At 49.1% G+C, this 16,758-nt stretch overlaps 1 protein-coding gene across 4 annotated transcripts in view; it reads right to left on the bottom strand.

Annotated features, from left to right (window-relative positions):
* Positions 1-16,037, bottom strand: part of BLOC1S6 (biogenesis of lysosomal organelles complex 1 subunit 6) — a 137,885-nt gene extending 121,848 nt beyond the window's left edge. For 2 of the 4 annotated variants that reach the window (XR_006218639.1, XR_006218638.1), the window contains exons 1-2: positions 9,894-12,061; positions 7,690-7,773 (exon numbers count right to left, since the gene is read on the bottom strand). Coding sequence is in view for 1 of the 4 variants with exons in the window: in XM_042988944.1 (XP_042844878.1) it covers positions 7,660-7,773; positions 14,590-14,851; positions 15,812-15,856; positions 15,893-15,945 (474 nt within the window). In the remaining 3 variants the exon portion in view is untranslated. Of the gene's footprint in view, positions 1-7,245; positions 7,774-9,893; positions 12,062-14,589; positions 14,852-15,811; positions 15,857-15,892 lie in introns of those variants that run through there. The other 2 variants (XR_001510253.2, XM_042988944.1) reach the window with 2 other exon arrangements.
* Positions 16,038-16,758: the final 721 nt, after the last annotated feature.

Genomic DNA, 16,758 nt, shown 5'->3' on the forward strand with positions numbered 1-16,758 from the left:
ATGCTGTAATCTCTTTTCCATAATGTAACTGAAACCCTATCATAAAATTGCTTCTCTGAAAAAATGTTCCAGATTGGCTATCTCCCAATAACAAAGAATTGGGTTTTTTTATACTTGGGTATGTGTAATTATAGTATAGCTATTCAAGAATTTCTGGTTATTTTCTGTATCTCTTTAAAAAGATTACAACAGAAATTAGACCCATTTCTGAAACATCCCAGACAATTACACAATTAATTGCAACTAAATTGGTATTAACAGCCAGTAGCTATTATCACTTATAGCACCTGATAATCTCTCCCAGAGCCCCTCCTTAGTAGCACCAAGCTAGTGCTTGTCAATTCCTATCTTGCTGATAACAGCTTGTTTTTTTTACAAAAGACACTTTATTTTTAGAAGATGAATAGTAACTATTTTCAGCTTGAAGCTGGGGACAGCTTACACTACTTTGAAAGTACTGATGGAGTTTAAATCACTCATTTTTAAAATATATATATATTTTAATGTTTATTCACTTTTTGAGAGACAGAGACAGAGCACAAGCAGAGCAGGGGCAAAGAGAGAGAGAGAGGGAGACACAGAATCTGAAGCAGGCTCCAGGCTCTGAGCTATCAGCACAGGGCTCGAACCCACAAACTGCAAGATCATGACCTGAGCTGAAGTCAGTTGCTTAACCGACTGAGCCACCCAGGTGCCCCAGGGCCCACTTCAGATCCTCTGTCCCCCTCCCTTCTTGCCCCTCCCCTGCTTGCACTCTCTCAAAATAAATAAACCTCAAAGAAAGATTTTATATCTAATGTTTTATTTATTTATTTATTTAGAAAGAGTGTAAGCAGGGGAGGGGCAGAGACAGGGAGACACAGAATCACAAGCAGGCTCCAGGCTCTGAGCTGTCAGCACAGAGCCCAACGCAGGGCTCGAACTCAAACCATGAGATCATGACCTGAGCTGAAGTCAGACGCTTAAGTGACTGAGCCACCCAGGCACCCCTAAATCACTCATTTTTTAAAACTAATTAATGTTTTTCTTTTTAATTTACATCCAAGTTATTTAGTATGTAGCTAACTCAGTTATGTGGTGCAATAATGATTTCAGGAGTAGATTCCAGTGATTTATCCCCTACATGTAACACCCAGTGCTCATCCCACCAAGTGTCTTCCTTAATGCCCCTTACCCATTTAGCCCCTCCCCCCACCCACAACCCCTCCAGCAACCTAATCACCCTGTATTCTCACAGCTAAAACATAGTACCAAACAGACAGATGTACCCTGGAGTAGGAGGCAGAAGAACCGATTCTGGTCTCAGCTTTGCTAGGTGTGTCTAATTGGACAAGTTACTCTGTTTTGCTGGGATTCAGCCTGCCTGTCTGCATAGTTAATAATAATAAAACAATGATTGAACGCTTAGCCCTGTACATGCCGAGCAGTGTTCTAAAGGCTTCTCAGGAGGGGCGCCTGGGTGGCCCAGTGGGTTAAGCGTCTGACTCTTGATCTCAGCTCGGGTCTTGATCTCTTGGTTTGTGAGATCAAGCCCCACTTCGGGCTCTACAATGACTGTGCGGAGCCTGCTTGGGATTCTCTCTCTCTCGGCCCATACCCTGCTCATGCACACGCATCCACATTCTCTCTCTCGTTCTCTCTGAAAATAAATAAACATTAAAAAAATAATAATTGCCCAACTGGATGGACAGGTTACCTTAACTCTGACCTCATCTCTCCCAGAACTGCCTGAGGCTTACTGACATTTTTTGTCAATAAAGACCCCGAGGGGCTATGCTCTTACAGCCTCTTCTTTTATGTGTTTTGTTGTTGAGACACTAAGGAGAGGCAGTATGGTGTGATAAGGAGAAAGTTTTGATCCAACCTGTGAGGGCTCAGATTCGGCTCTATGAACTTAATAGCTGGGTGATCTTAGGCTGCACCTAGCCCTCTCAGCTGCACAAGGTAACACCCTGGATGTCACAGGTTTGCTTTAGGGGTGAACTACCACGATGTCCATGAAATGTCTAGTGTGGTGCTTGCCGCTCAATACATTGTCATCTCCTCATCCCGCTCCCCACTCCGTGATTGAGAAATCTCAAGTGTCGCCACTGGACCTATCTACTTAGTATAATTCAGGAAGCCTCTTATACCAGGAGTAATGGAAGGATGGAAAGAAACTAACATCTGAGATTTTATGTCAAGTCATTTCAAACCTATCAGCTTATCTCACTGGGGCAGAAGTGACCCCCAAGTGTATGTTCAGGTTCTGTCAGTATGAACTAAGGTAAATTATTTGACCTCTTTGGGCTCAGTTCTTTCACCAGTAAAATGGGGGTCATAAATGTCACCTGACCCCAGGACTGTTGGGAGGATTACATGAGGGGATGCATGCCAAGTGCCTGGTGCATGCCAGGTGCTCCTGAGTGGTGGCTGCAGCTGCCATTATTCCCATTTTGGTTTCCTGAGCTTCCCTGGCCTCACTAGAAGCTTTCCTGACACCCTGAAAAGAACACCAACGTCATAACTTAAATACACAATTGAGGGGCAGGACCTGCTCCCCAAATGACTCATTCATAACCACCCCAGCACAGGTCATGCCGTCAGTGCAAAGATGACATCTTACTATGCTTGTACTTCCTTCCACCAACGTCCCAGGCTGGGGGCTGCTTCTGGCAAAGTATCCACAGGCAGAATCTGTGAGTCATGAGCAGAAGGACCTAAAAATTCTTAGGAAGATTCTTGGCTCAGTACACCCACAGCCACTAACTCAGGGCCTAAACTAGTTTTCCTCCAGAGGGAAACATAAGTAGAGATGTGTGTATACTGTCACAGTGACCGAGTGAGGGCTTAGACTATGGGGAGTTCCAATGAGCATGGTGCCCCCACCACGTGCCTGGGACAGGCACAACTAGTCCTAACACAGCATGTGTCTCCTTCTCCCTCCCCTTCACAGCAAATGTCACCCCCCCAAAAAAAACTGCCAGAAACACCAAATTCACCAACTGCACCTCTATTCTCTAAACATATCACCATCTCTGTACCTGGTTCTTATTTTCACAGGTTATATCACTAGGAGAGGGAGAGGCTTCATCCCTCACCCTAAGCCCATACCACTCCTGGGGCCATCCCAACACCTACACAGACTTGAACTACTCTACTTTATAATCGCACTGGATTCATCCTCTCATTCCCCAGTGGGCTTAGTACACCCATAGGCAACCAGACTGAGTCCACTAGAATGTAAGTATCTTAAGGGCGGGGTCCGTATCCATTTTGCCCCATCCCATCCTTAGTGTCTGGCAAAATGAGCAGCACAAAGTGAGTCTCAATAGATCTTCACTGAATGAATAAAGAATGAATATATTCCGAGATTAGAGCAGGAGTGAAAGTCTCTCCCTGGTACGAAATCACTGGAGTAATAAATACATTCTACAACTGTGCTGCCCAATATGGGAGCCACTAGCTACATTTGGCCATTTAAATTTAATTACTATATTTTTTAACGTTTATTTTGAGAGAGAGAGAGTACACATGTGCGCGAGCGTGAGTGGTGGAGGGGCAGAGAGAGAGAAAGAGAGAGAATCCCAAGCAGGGTCCGCACTGTCAGCTCAGATCCAGATTTGGAGCTCAATTTCACAACCCTGGGATCATGACCTGAGCTGAAATCAAGAGTTGGACACTTAACCGACTGAGCCATCTAGATTCCCCTAAATTTTAATATTAATTAAAATTAAATAAAATTAACTCACAAAAATAAACTCAAAATGGATGAAAGACCTAAACGTGAGACAGGAAACCATCAAAACCCTAGAAGAAAAAGCAGGCAACAACCTCTTTGACCTTGGCCACGGCAATTTCTTGTTTGACACATCCCCAAAGGCAAGGGAATTAAAAGCAAAAGTGAACTATTGGGACCTCATCCAGATAAAAAGCTTCTGCACTGCAAAGGAAACAATCAACAAAACTAAAAGGCAACCGATGGAATTGGAAAAGATATTTGCAAATGACATCTTAGACAAAGGGCTAGTATCCAAAATCTATAAAGAACTCACCAAACTCCACACCCAAAAAACAAATAATCCAGTGAAGAAATGGGCAGAAGACATGAATAGACCCTTTTCCAAAGAAGACATCCAGATGGCCAACCTACACCTGAAAAGATACTCAACATCACTCATCTTCAGGGAAACACAAATCACAGCCACACTGAGATACCACCTCACACCAGTCAGAGTGGCTAAAATGAACAACTCAGGAAACTACAGATGCTGGCGAGGATGTGGGGAAATGGGAACCCTCCTGCACTGTTGGTGGGAATGCAAACTGGTGCAGCCGCTCTGGAAAACAGTGTGGAGGTTCCTCAAAAAATGAAAAATAGAACTATCCAATGACCCAGCAATAAATTTATCCAAAGGATCCAGGAGTGCTGATTCATAGTACTTGAATGTTTATAGCAGCACTCTCAACAATAGCCAAATTATGGAAAGAGCCTAAATGTCCATCAATGGATGAATGGATAAAGAAGACATGGTTTATATATACAAAAGAATACTATTTGGTAATGAGAAAGAATGAAATCATGCCATTTGCAGCAATGTGGATAGAACTGGAAGGTATCATGCTGAGTGAAGTAAGTCAGTCAAAGAAAGACAGGTATCATATGTTTTCATTCATATGTGGATCTTGAGAAACTGAACAGAAGACCATGGGGGAAGGGAAGGGGAAAAAATAGTTACAGAGGAGGGAGGGAGCCAAACCATAAGAGACCCTTAAATACAGAGAACAAACTGAGGGTGGGTGGGACGGTGGGGGAGAGGGGAAAATGGGTGATGGGCATTGCGGAGGGCACCTGTTGGGATGAGCACTGGGTGTTACACGTAAACGATGACCCACAGGAATCTACCCAAAAAACCAAGAGCACACTTCATACACTGTATGTTAGCCAATTTGACAATAAATTATATATTTTTTTAATTTTTTTTAACGTTTATTTATTTTTGAGACAGAGAGAGACAGAGCATGAACAGGGGAGGGTCAGAGAGAGGGAGACACAGAATCTGAAACAGGCTCCAGGCTCTGAGCTGTCAGCAGAGAGCCCGACGCAGGGCTCGAACTCACGGACCGCGAGATCATGACCTGAGCCGAAGTCAGACGTCCAACTGACTGAGCCACCCAGGCGCCCCGACAATGAATTACATTTAAAAAAAATTAAATAACACTGTAAAGTTACAACTACCATATATTCCAGCCACAGCATTCCTAGATATATACCTAAGAAAAATGGAAGCAGAGATCCACATAGAGATTTGTATAATGATCTTCATAGCAACTTTATGTGCATTGGCTAAAAACTGGAGAAAAGAAGCAAATGTTCATCCACAGATGAAGGGATAAAAACAAATGTGGTATATCCACACAACGAAATACTACTGAGTGACAAAAAGGAATGAACTATTGATACATACAACATGGAGGAATCTCTAAATAACTCTGCTGAGCAAATAACATAGACAAAAAATAATATTGTGTAATTCCACTTATATAAAATTCAAACTAATCTATAGTGACTGAAATACTGATTGAAAGCAGATCAGTGGTTTCTGGGTGGGAAGAGGGAAGGGCGAGAGGGAAGGATTACAAAGGCACATGAGGAAACCGTGGGCTGAGAGATAGGCTCCCTGTCTCAGCTGTGGTGATTGTTGCACAGGTGTATACACATACCAAATATTATTCGGTTGTACTTTTTAAACATGTGCAGAGGACATTGCTTGTCAATTATATCTCAATTAAAATCGAGTGTTAAAAAAACTTCCATAGAACTAAAATTCAGTTCCTAAGTCGCTTTGGCCACATTTCAAGCACTCAATAGCTTTATGTGGCTTATGGCTACCTCACTGGACAGCAAAGAGACAGAACTTTCCATGCAGAAAGTCTGTTGCACGGCGCTGCTCTGGAATAAGAAAATCGGATGCGCGGGGGCCTCAGAAGCCATCTGCACCACCCGCCACCAGACCATAAAGCTGCTGCAAAATTCCTGGACTGTTCCTGTGGCCTCACAAGTACACGGGGCTCGCCCTGCAACGTGCTTAGCCCCAGGGCGGTTCTCACCAAGCTCTTCATTCCATCCACTGTGCTCCACCAGCCTCCTGGCCTTCACCTTCCCTCCCCTGGGATGCCTTCTCTTTCACCCCTTTGCCCTCAGTGAATACCTCACATCTCTCTCCTGAGAAACAAAGTAAGCCTCCTTTTGGATCCTGGCCCCAAGTCTGGCTGCTGCCCTCCTTCCCTCCCTCGCAAGCAAAATCAGGCAAGTGTGGGGAGTCTGTCCCCGCTTCTTCTCCTCCTTTTTGCCCAAACTTATTAGACTTTGGATTTTACTGCCCCCTCTTGACCAAATCTCTCCTCCAAGGTCACCAGTGCTCTTTCAAGTGACATCACCACTGAACATATTTCAGCCTTTTAAGTTACTAGGTTTCAAGCTTTCTCTTTATTTTCAATACGTAAACCGGCATATGCTTCAAACATTAAAGCCAGATAGAAAGACACGGCAAACATCTGTCTCCCCCCAATCAGTAACCACCTGTTTTAGCTCCTTGGGTGTCTTCTTCCAGAACTTACTCCCCGATTTGTCTCCCCACCCTGCAGAGCACACACAGTGCTCTCTGTTCACTGATTTTTCAGGCCAGCAAGCCTAGCACTCCCTCAGGCTTTTGTTTAGCTGACTCTTCACTGAATGGGCAAGGGTTTTTCTTAAGGCTTTATTTTTCCTAGAGCAGTTTTACATTCACAGCAAAAGATTTTCCATCTTCCCTAATGCAAATTAAACTGAGGTGAAGTTTTTTCTTCCTAGTGGGTAAAATCTGAACGACTTGGGAGACTGGGGTTTTTTGTTTTGTTTTGTTTTGTTTTAGTTTTAGTTTTCAGGCTTCCACCATACCTTGGCCTTTCTCCACCTCTCTTCCTCCTCCAAGAGTCTAAGAATAAGAAGTTGACCATTTGTCATAAATTCACTGTCCATTGGATATCCTTTTTTATTAAGTGCCTCTTTACAAGACTCTTGCTCCTTTTTCTATTGCATTCTTTTTTTTTCCGAGAGAGAGAGAGAGAGAGAGAGAGAGAGAGAGAGAGAGACCATGAACGCTAGAAGGTAGAGGGGCAGAGGGAGACAGAATCTTAAGCAGGTTCCATGCTCAGCGCTGAGCCAGACACGGGGCTTGATCCCACAACCTTGGGATCATGACCAGAGCAGAAATCAGAGTCAGAGGCTCAACTCACTGAGCACCCAGGCTCCCCTCTATTTATTTCATTCTTTATGTTAACTTTTAAGAGTTCTTTATGGATTCTGACACAAACGCTTTGTTGGTTACATGTGTTGTTGCACACACCTTTTCCATCTTTAACTTTCAAATCAACTCATTTTCACCTGTACACACCAGAGGCTCAAGGCAAATTCAATTTTGTCATACTCAGAAGTGACCAGCAGATGGCGCCCGAGTCTCACACCTGAGCCTTCCGCCGACTGCCTGAATTTCAGCTAAATCTCCCCAAATTGCATTTTACAAGTAAGCAATATTAAAGAGAGAGAAATGAAAGAGAAAATTTAAACCACTATGCAGCTACACATAATACAGATGGAACTTAGTTTCTTGGAGGAAACAACACACTAATCTTTTTTGCTCAGAAAAAAGGAATAGAAAAGGTCTTTACCACCAGGCAGAAAGGCAGGGGTGGGGCTGTCCTCAGGCAGGCGGGCACCAAGCAGAATCCATGGAAACACCCTCTGAGAGTAACCTGCAGGCAGATAAAAAAGAGAATAAGTACCAGCACAGGGTCTGAAATGACAGCAGAACAGGGATTTGTCAGGGGGTTATAGGTGTTTTTCCACCTCCTCTTCATTATTCCTTTTTGTTTTGTCTTTTATTAGTTATAGTTTATGATTGCTTAAAACTGACTTGGTGGGTCTCAGAAACCTCGAGGGAAACCAGCCCACCCGCTGTGATGGAAATGGTGTCTAAGAGTGAACATGTTTGAACCCTGAGGCCCCGTTGGTGATGAGCAGCTTGCCCACTCTGCCCTTCTTTGTCCCTCCATTCAGAATGGATGCTCCCCTCGAGCTGGACCCTCACTCAGTATTGGACAGACCTTCATCCTCCTTCTCCTCCCCAGCCCTGCTCCCCACTGAACGAATGAGAATGAATGAATGAGCGAATGACAAGGTCCCAGCCTTCCTGATCTTAGAAATCAGAGCACATAAACCCCACGCCCAAAGGAAGACCCAAGGGAGAATGCAGAAGCCCTACAAGTAGAGGCAGCTCATCTGAGAGGGAGCTAGGAGGAAGCCTGGTGTGATAGGTTGCCTTGTGACGGGCTACGGTTATGGACAAGGGGAAGGCACCTTCAGTTGAGGGACAGACGTGAACCAGGGCCTGAGGCATATTTGGGATGTGGTGGGAAGGTGACCTCTTTCCTCCAGCCTTCACAATGGTCATTGACAGGAACACAGGAGCATCAAGCCAGAGACCCAACTCATTTCCTGGGGTAGCCAAGACAAAGTTTTCGCCACTGTGTGTCACCACCTTTGACATCGCCAAGACCTAGTGCAAACTCTGGCACATTCAGAATGTGTCAAATAGACTCATCAGTGCTTTTCATTCTCAATGAGCCTGGGTTGAGTTGCAGCCCTGAAGCTCTCCTCTATCCCTTGTTTGTTCACACCCAGCACTATCCCAATTGCATCGTAGCCCAGAGTAAAGAAATAGAGGCTCTGTTCTCTTTTGTTTACGTCATTGCTCAGAAAGCAGGCTTGCCCAATCATCCCCAGTGTGGAAGTTCCAACCCTCACAAGATTTCACACATTCAAAGGAGAAGGGCATGGCACCACTCAAACTTCCTGGCTCCAGGCTGCCAGGGTAGGTGTCCAGAGGCTGGGACCTGGGCAGACACAGGGCCCAGGGATCCAGGCCAGGAAAGCACAAGTCTGCAGGCAGGAGGGGTGCCCAGGGCCGGGCTCTGCTCCTGTGAGTCTTACTGTAAACAGGGACGCTGAGGCTCACTGCCCACCTCCTGCCATCCAGACTGACATTGCCCACAGCCTGGACAGGGGAAGGATGCCAGAAGAGATCCACATCCATGGAAATGTCATCCCCTAGAATTTGGGGTTTGGAGTCTCCCCCTTTTCTCATGGCCTTGGTGGCACTTAGTGGTTGCTGGAGCCAATCTGTACTACTTGCAAAGCTTATTGTTAAACCTTCAAGAATTTGGCAAAGTGGTTGTTAGACATTATTTTATTATTTTTTTTAAGTTTGTTTATTTTGAAAGAGGGCGGTGGGGGGGTGCCTGGGTGGCTCAGTCGGTTGAGCGTCCGACTTTGGCTCAGGTCATGGTCTCGCGGTCTGTGAGTTCGAGCCCCATGCCGGGCTCTGTGCTGACAGCTCAGAGCCTGGAGCCTGTTTCAGATTCTGTGTCTCCCTCTCTCTCTGTTCCTCCCTCACTCATACTCCGTCTCTCTCTCAAAAATAAAATAAAAGACTTTTTTAAAAATTTAAGGAGAGAGAGAGAGAACGAGCAGGGGATGGGCAAAGAGAGGGGAACAGAGGATCCGAAGCGGGCTCTGTGCTGACAGCAGAGAGCCGGACATGGGGCTCGAACTCACAAACCGTGAGATCACCACCTGAGCCGAAGTCAGATGCTGAAACAACTGAGCCACCCAGGCACCCCTAAACAGCCATTATTTTAAAAGTTACATTATAAATACTTACAAGAAAGTAAGTTATACTCTTAAAAAGCAATAAATACTCAAACCTCATCACTTCCTAATTAATTTGCCACCCTTTGTGATCACACACTCTTGAAGCTGTCTACACCTACTGTGTCCGTCCAGCGGGAATGTTACATGAGAGTGTGTTACTTACACGTCTCGTCCCAAGTCTGCATTCGGTGACGTCACGTTGGTAGCTTGAAATTGGTCACAGCGGGAATATTGACACCACAGGAATCAATAGATTCTATCAACCAAGGGCTTTTTGCCCCAAGCGCCTGTCACACATTTGCTGGCTCACCGCTGCACTTGGCCTCCAGCCTGTGGAAGCTGGATATGCAACGGCCTGGCAGGCGGCCAGCCCTGGGACTTCCTTCCCTCGCTGCAGCCAGCTCGGGACCTTCCTCTCAGCCAGACCAGAGGGAGGAGAGGGAAGGGGAGGAAGGAGAAGGAAAGTAGCAAACACCTTTGGCTCCTCGACCAGGGACCAGGACGCAGCAGAGAAGGGCCTGTCTTCCTCCCGGGTGAGCAGGACTAACTCAGGAATTCACGAGTGTGAGGAGGGTAAGGAGGGGAACAGGCAGGAAGGAAACATGTGACTGAGTGGAAGTGAAAGAGCTCCACCTGCCGGGGCTGCACCCTGTGGAGCTGGGGTCTCTGGAAGGCCCTGCTGCACTGGCACCTCTCCCCAGCTGTAACGATGGGGTAATAATCACGAGGAGGGTGGTGGAGCCCTGAGGAAGTCACAGGACTCCCAGTGCTGGCCCTTCTCCATCCCTAACTCACACCTCTGCCCCCTCCTTAAAATTCCCTTTCTCTGGGGCATCGCAGCCCCCCCTCCACTTTCTGCCACCGACTCACCCTACATCCTCCCCCTCACACCTAAGGTTTCCAGAACCTGCCATTGCTGGAGACACCCCAACTTCTGCCTTGAACCGGATGTCCCACAGGCACCCAAACTCATCACGGACTCCTCCAAACCTGCCGCTCCCCACAGACTCCCATCCCGGGGAGAGGCACGTTGGGCTCTGGCTGCCAAACCTAGGAGGCCTCCTTTGCTCAGCAGTCCTCATGACTCAGGGGGGCTCTCCCTGCATCTCCCCCGCCACGTCCCTCTTCCTTCCCCAACCCACCTCCCAGGCCTCAGACCACTGCTCCCCAAACTTACAGGACTTCTTTGTGCCCCATGTTTTAAAAGATGCTAGGACATCGCATTTATTAAATAGTAATATCAGCCACCCTTAAAGTTGTGCATACAATTTCCAGTCACAACTTCATCCATTAAACACCTACTGAGCAGTTACTGCGTACTGGGTGCTGTGCCAGCCAGGCACGAGGGATGCCACCATGAATAGGGCCAGGCCCTGGCCCTCCAGGGTTCATGGCCTACTGAGGGGAGAGTCACAGAAGGAGATCATAAATTGTAATGATGCCTTGGGGTAAGGCCAGCGATGGGATGTGCACACAGTCCTACAGCACCTCAGTCTCCTTCGCTCCTCATGTGCATGTCCCTTTAAACTCTCAGTTTAACTCTTTAACTCTCCGGAAGTTGTATGCAGTCCCCTCACCAACACAGCCATGGCTGGAGATTAGGTCACCAGACTCCGCCACTTGGACTCTCTGTCCCCAGCCATTCTCCAGACCAGAGCCAAAAAGGGATTCCCAGAGTACAAAGCTGACTGATTCCCCTATTAAAAACCTTCAGTGGCTCCCTACTGCCACTAGGATAACATCCAAACTCACGAGCACAGCTTCACAACCCTTTCTGATTGAACTCACGTTAACATGAGAATTCTTTCCCTTTAACTTGTTCACTTAATACCAGTTTAACTGAACACTTGCTATGTGCTGGGCATTCTGCTGTGCACGGGAATCCCGCAGACAATATTAACGCACACCATTCTCTCTCCTGGAGCTTGTGGTCTAGCAGGGGATACAGATATTAAAGAGACTTATACAGATCATTGAATTGTAACAAGTGCAGGAAAAGGAACATTTCCTTGTCAACGGTCTGCTCCAACCACGGTCAGCATCTCTGGTGCCTGCCTCCTGACCCCGCCTAGGCTGTTCCCTCTCCTGAAATGCCTCTCTCCTTCAGTTGGCCAAATCTCTCCAGCTGTCCAGGTCTCGGTCCAGGGTCCTCCCCTGGTGGGGAGTCTTCCCTGAACCTCCTAGGTGGTTTCATGAGATCCTGCCCTCAACTCCGCGAGAATGCAGCATACAGACCGGCATGGGATTCAGCACTGTAAACGCTCAGTAAACGCTTGCTGCGTGAATGACTGCCGGGTCCTCTTTAAAAAAGTGGATTTGGGGCGCCTGGGTGGCTCAGTCGGTTGAACGGCCGACTTCGGCTCAGGTCATGATCTCATGGTCCGTGAGTTCGAGCCCCGCGTCGGGCTCTGTGCTGACAGCTCAGCGCCTGGAGCCTGTTTCGGATTCTGTGTCTCTCTCTCTCTCTGACCCTCCCCCATTCATGCTTTGTCTCTCTCTGTCCCAAAAATAAATAAACGTTAAAAAAAAAAAATTTTTTTTAAAGTGGATTAAAAAAAAAAAATCCATCCACTTACAAAAGTCTGTGTGTTTTAAAAACTTCATCATGAAATTTACCTCGATATCTACCATACATTCAGAAAATGCCCGGGAGGCCCCAGCCCGTGTGGCATGGCAGCCAAGGGGAGGCAGCCCGCTGCCCAGCCCCACGCTGTCCATGCAGGGCCTTCATCTTTCCTCGGGCTCCTGGCCCAGGGGTCCCGCTGACCTTCCACTATCACCCAGCACCCCAGCCCCTGGAGCCCTGTATCTGCTCCTGGGCTCCCCTCCTGTGGGCTGCACTTTGCTGAGACACAGAGGGCCATCTGGGAAAGGAGGGGAACCTCCAGGGGGGCTGGAGCCGCTGGACCCCAGCTGCCTTCTAGCACTTTACTACCTGCGGCAGCCTTGCCAGCCTTACCGAGGCGAGGTGTCAGGACTCCTGGCCTGGGCCTGGCGGGGAGCTCCATTTCCTGCCTCCAGTCAGGGCCTGGGGGCTCAGACCAGGTCTCCCAGCAGCAGAGGCCCAGCAGGGAGGTGACCCTGACCCCCACCCACTCTGAAAAGCCTCCCGTCCTCTCTAGAGGAGGCTTTGTTCTGGCTGAAAGCCCCCACCTGCCGCAGCTCTTCCTCCAGATCCCCGGCGGCTCCCTTGAGTTTTCTCTTTCCCTGGAGTCAGAGCTGGAAGATCACCTGGCCCACCCACTACCTCTTACAGCTGATGAAACTGGAGGGAATTAAGTGTCCGAGGTACCAGATCTGGTAAGGGCAGAGTTGTGCTTTTAAACAAACAGGGCAGCGCCCTGACTCCCGGGCACCGGGGGGCCCCCCTCCGTGACGCCCCACTGTAGGCCTGGTTCTGGTAGGCCGCCCCAGCTTTGCCAGTTGGTCTGAACCCGAAAGTTAAGCCTACACCAAATGACGCTCGAAGGAATCATTGCCACCCCCAGCCTACACCCTCTTCCACACCCACTCTCCTTCCTCCAACCTTCTGACACACAAGTGAGGGCAAAGCTGGACCCAACCTGGCAGGCCTCTCCCAGGCAGGGACCCAGAGGAGGGACGGCACAGTCACTCAGCCTCAGGAGTCACCTGCATAAGGAGTGGCTGCACAGGTGTGCTCTGTTCACCTTCCTGGCCCACAAGCACGACCCGGGCTCTCACAGCCTGACAGGATAAGGCCCCGTCCTCTTAGCCCTCAAGCCTCTGCCATTCCGGCTACAACCTGCCCATCCAGCCTCATCTCCCGCCGCTCCCACCCCAAGCTTTTTCCTGTCACATCAAACCATCCTCAGACCCCACCGCACTCTCCAGGCCTTGCTGGCTTTGTAGGTGCTGTTCCTTCTGCCTTAATGCCCTTCCTTGCTTCTGCATAGAGCAAGCTCCTTCTCAGGAGACCCAGCTCCGAGGTCATCTCCCACCCTCCGTGTAGAAGCCTCCCTTCTCCTCAGTGTGTCTGCAGGGCTTCTGTGCCAACTTTATAGGACAATAAAGAAAATACCAGGTCACGAATCTGTGTCCCCACTGGACTCTCAACTCCTCAATGACAGCAATGTGTCTTTGTCTTCAAATTCTTGGAGCGTGGCACAGAGTAGACACTCGAAAGACAAAACAAAACAAAACAAAGGAATAAATGACTAAACTAAATCAATACGTGGACGCTGCATTTATTCCAGAGCTAAATTAGGAAGCAAGTCTCAATGTGACACAAGAATCCCCTTCCAATTCATTTATTGGGGACGGTTATGTGCAAAGCACTATACAAAGTACTAGAAACTCAGAAGCTGGAGTAGACACAGGAATGGACAATTTGGGGGTACAGACGGGGAGAGAAGAGTACTAGCTGTAGGGAAATGTCTGGAGTGACCAGTGCGGGTGTAAGCAGTTTATTGCATGTAATCTGACGTCAGCCCTGGGACGTAGGCACTTTTATTATTAGTCTCACTTCACAGATGAGGAGACTGAGGCTTTCACAAGTGGAGAGACTTGCTTGTAAGTCATGAGGTCAGGATTTGAACCCAGGCTGTGGTTCCCCCAGACATCACATGCTCAAACAGAAAGGTCTGTTACAAGTGTTTTATTTTCTCAGTCGTGGCCCTCAGCATTGTCTGCATTCTGCAAACACCGGTGGGGGGTGGGGGGGGGGTGGGGAAGGGGCTTTAAAAAGACTGGTGCCCACCCTGGTCCCACCCAGAGATGCTGATGTAACTGAGGTGGGGTGCAGCCTGGGCATGGGGTTTCTAATGTGCAGTCAGGGCTGAGTCCCCCCACCTCTGCTGAAATGAGGGAGGCCAGTGTCAAATGTGGAAGGGGAGACCCACCTGCCGCGGAGACGCTCCCGCTCGTGTCAGGGTCCTGTTTGTGGAGACACGAGCTGTCCTGTCCTCCTGGGAGGGGCCCCCGGCAGCATAGGCAGGACCAGCACTTCCTCCCTTGCATTCTCTCCGTGTCTCACCAGTCCTGACCTTCCTGTGGCATTGGAGTTGCCAAAGACAACGTGCTGGGGAAATTCCATGGTTTCTGTGCAAGGGGGCGTGGGCTCTCCGGGGCGCCGCCCAGCTTTCCTTGTGAAGGAGCCAAGATCTGTGGGTCACAGTGAAGACCGCTGATGTGAGGAGACTGGGTGGGTGGCTTGTGGGCCGCAGGCAGGCAGAGAGGGCAAAACGCCACCTACTACCACACGTCCCAGTAGGCGGGCTCTGTGGGAGCAGAGTGGGCCCACCATGTGACTTCAGCAGCCGGCAGCCGCTGGCCCCCCTGCTCCCGCAGGCCCTGAGGGGTAGTGAGGCTCCCCAGAGCCAGTGGAGCCGGGCTGTGTGGCTGCAGGCGGCAAGGCTGGGTTTCCCCTTTTCAGGCCCGGGCAGTGACTCAGGGCACAAGTATCAAAAGCAAATGGTAACCTCGGCATACTTTGCCCAGTGGGGAGCATGACCTTACCCCAGAACATCTGAGGGGCAGTGAGTCCAGGAACCAGTGGGATGGAGACTGGCAGCACGGTGCGCGTCTGGAGTACCCCGGACACCGTCCTCATTTGCTGGCGAGGACCCTTGAGACCCTGCTCCTCACAGAGGTGCTGTGAGCACAGTTTCATTGGCTCTTTGCCACAGAGCTTGAGGTGCAGCTTTTCAGCACAGTGGGCATGGGGCTTCCCAGGTCACACGGGCCCTCGGGCAGCAGGGCTGGGCTCCCACCCGGGGGCTCAGGGTGAATGGACTTAGGCCGTCTCCCAGATGTCCCCCGATGTCAAACTTCTGCCTCTCTAGTTCTAAGTCATGAGTCACAACCGGCTGGCTGACTATGAGAAGCCATCGCCTAGGGTGGCCATGTCTGTTCTTGGAATCTTGGGGGTTAGGGTGTGCCTCATGGCTGCACCCCACCGTGACCATACGGGAACTGGCTTTCCGTGCAGGAGAACCACCGGTGAGGCCCCAGAGCAGCCATGGCAGAAGGTGGGTCTCACACCCAGCCTGCACTCATTAAGAGTAGAGGTCCCGTTTTACGTTTACCTAAGCCCCTTCCTCCGCATATTCCCTGGTACGATACCTGGCATGTTGGCACGCGGTCCTTAAAAGTTTTCTGGATGATGAAAAAAAAAAAAAAAAAAAAAGTTTTCTGGATGATGAAGCCCAGTGACGAATCCTTTTGCAAAGACCCATGCCATGATGGATCCCTGGCATACGGAATCTTCGGCGTTTGAGGTATGCATTTATTCAACACATAGACGAGTGCCTTCTATGTGCCAGGCACATGCCAGCGGCTAGTGATGCAAAAAAAAAAAAAAAAAAACAAAACAAAAAAAAACTCCTTGTGGAGCTCCACTTTTGTGGGGGAAGAAATGAATTACTTTCACCAAGGCACATCAAATGACACTACATAACGTTTCTAAGGCAAGAGCCCCAGGACAGCGGGAGTCCAGGGGAGAGGGTCTGTGTGGCAGTCAGAGAAGGCTTCTTTGAGGAAGAGGTCTGCACATCGACCCACCAAACCATCATTATGGACTGTGCTCCAGAGTTTGCTTAGCAAGATGTCGGGCACACGTTGGCTGCTTGGGTGATTTCCCCCCAGGGCCCTGAAGGACAAGAGGAAAACCCGAGGCTTCTGACTGCCCCGTCCTTCCTCATGCCACCTCAAGCTTCTAGGGCTAAGTTTTCTGGTCAAGAGGAAAGAGGACTTTTGTTTTTTTATGCAAAGCAGATTAAACTGAAACTTATCTCACCATGGGCGTCTGAGGTTGTTTTCGGTCAGCAAAGAAGGAAGTGAGCCAACTTTCCAGGAACCTTGAGGCCACACCCAGATTGCCCAACAGTGCAGGGCAGCACAGGTCAGAACCTCCCAGGCCCCTTCCCCAGCCGCAGGACCCTGGGGGGACGTCCTCCTTAGTGCCAGCTCCTCTAGAGCCAAAGGTCCACAGGGGATGACCCCAGACAGAACCTTCTCCAGGGTCAGCACAGGGTGAGATTAAGGGCAGGCCTGGAGGAGCGACCCTCGGA

This window comes from Panthera tigris, chromosome B3 (assembly GCF_018350195.1).
Source record: "Panthera tigris isolate Pti1 chromosome B3, P.tigris_Pti1_mat1.1, whole genome shotgun sequence".
NCBI lineage: Eukaryota > Metazoa > Chordata > Mammalia > Carnivora > Felidae > Panthera > Panthera tigris.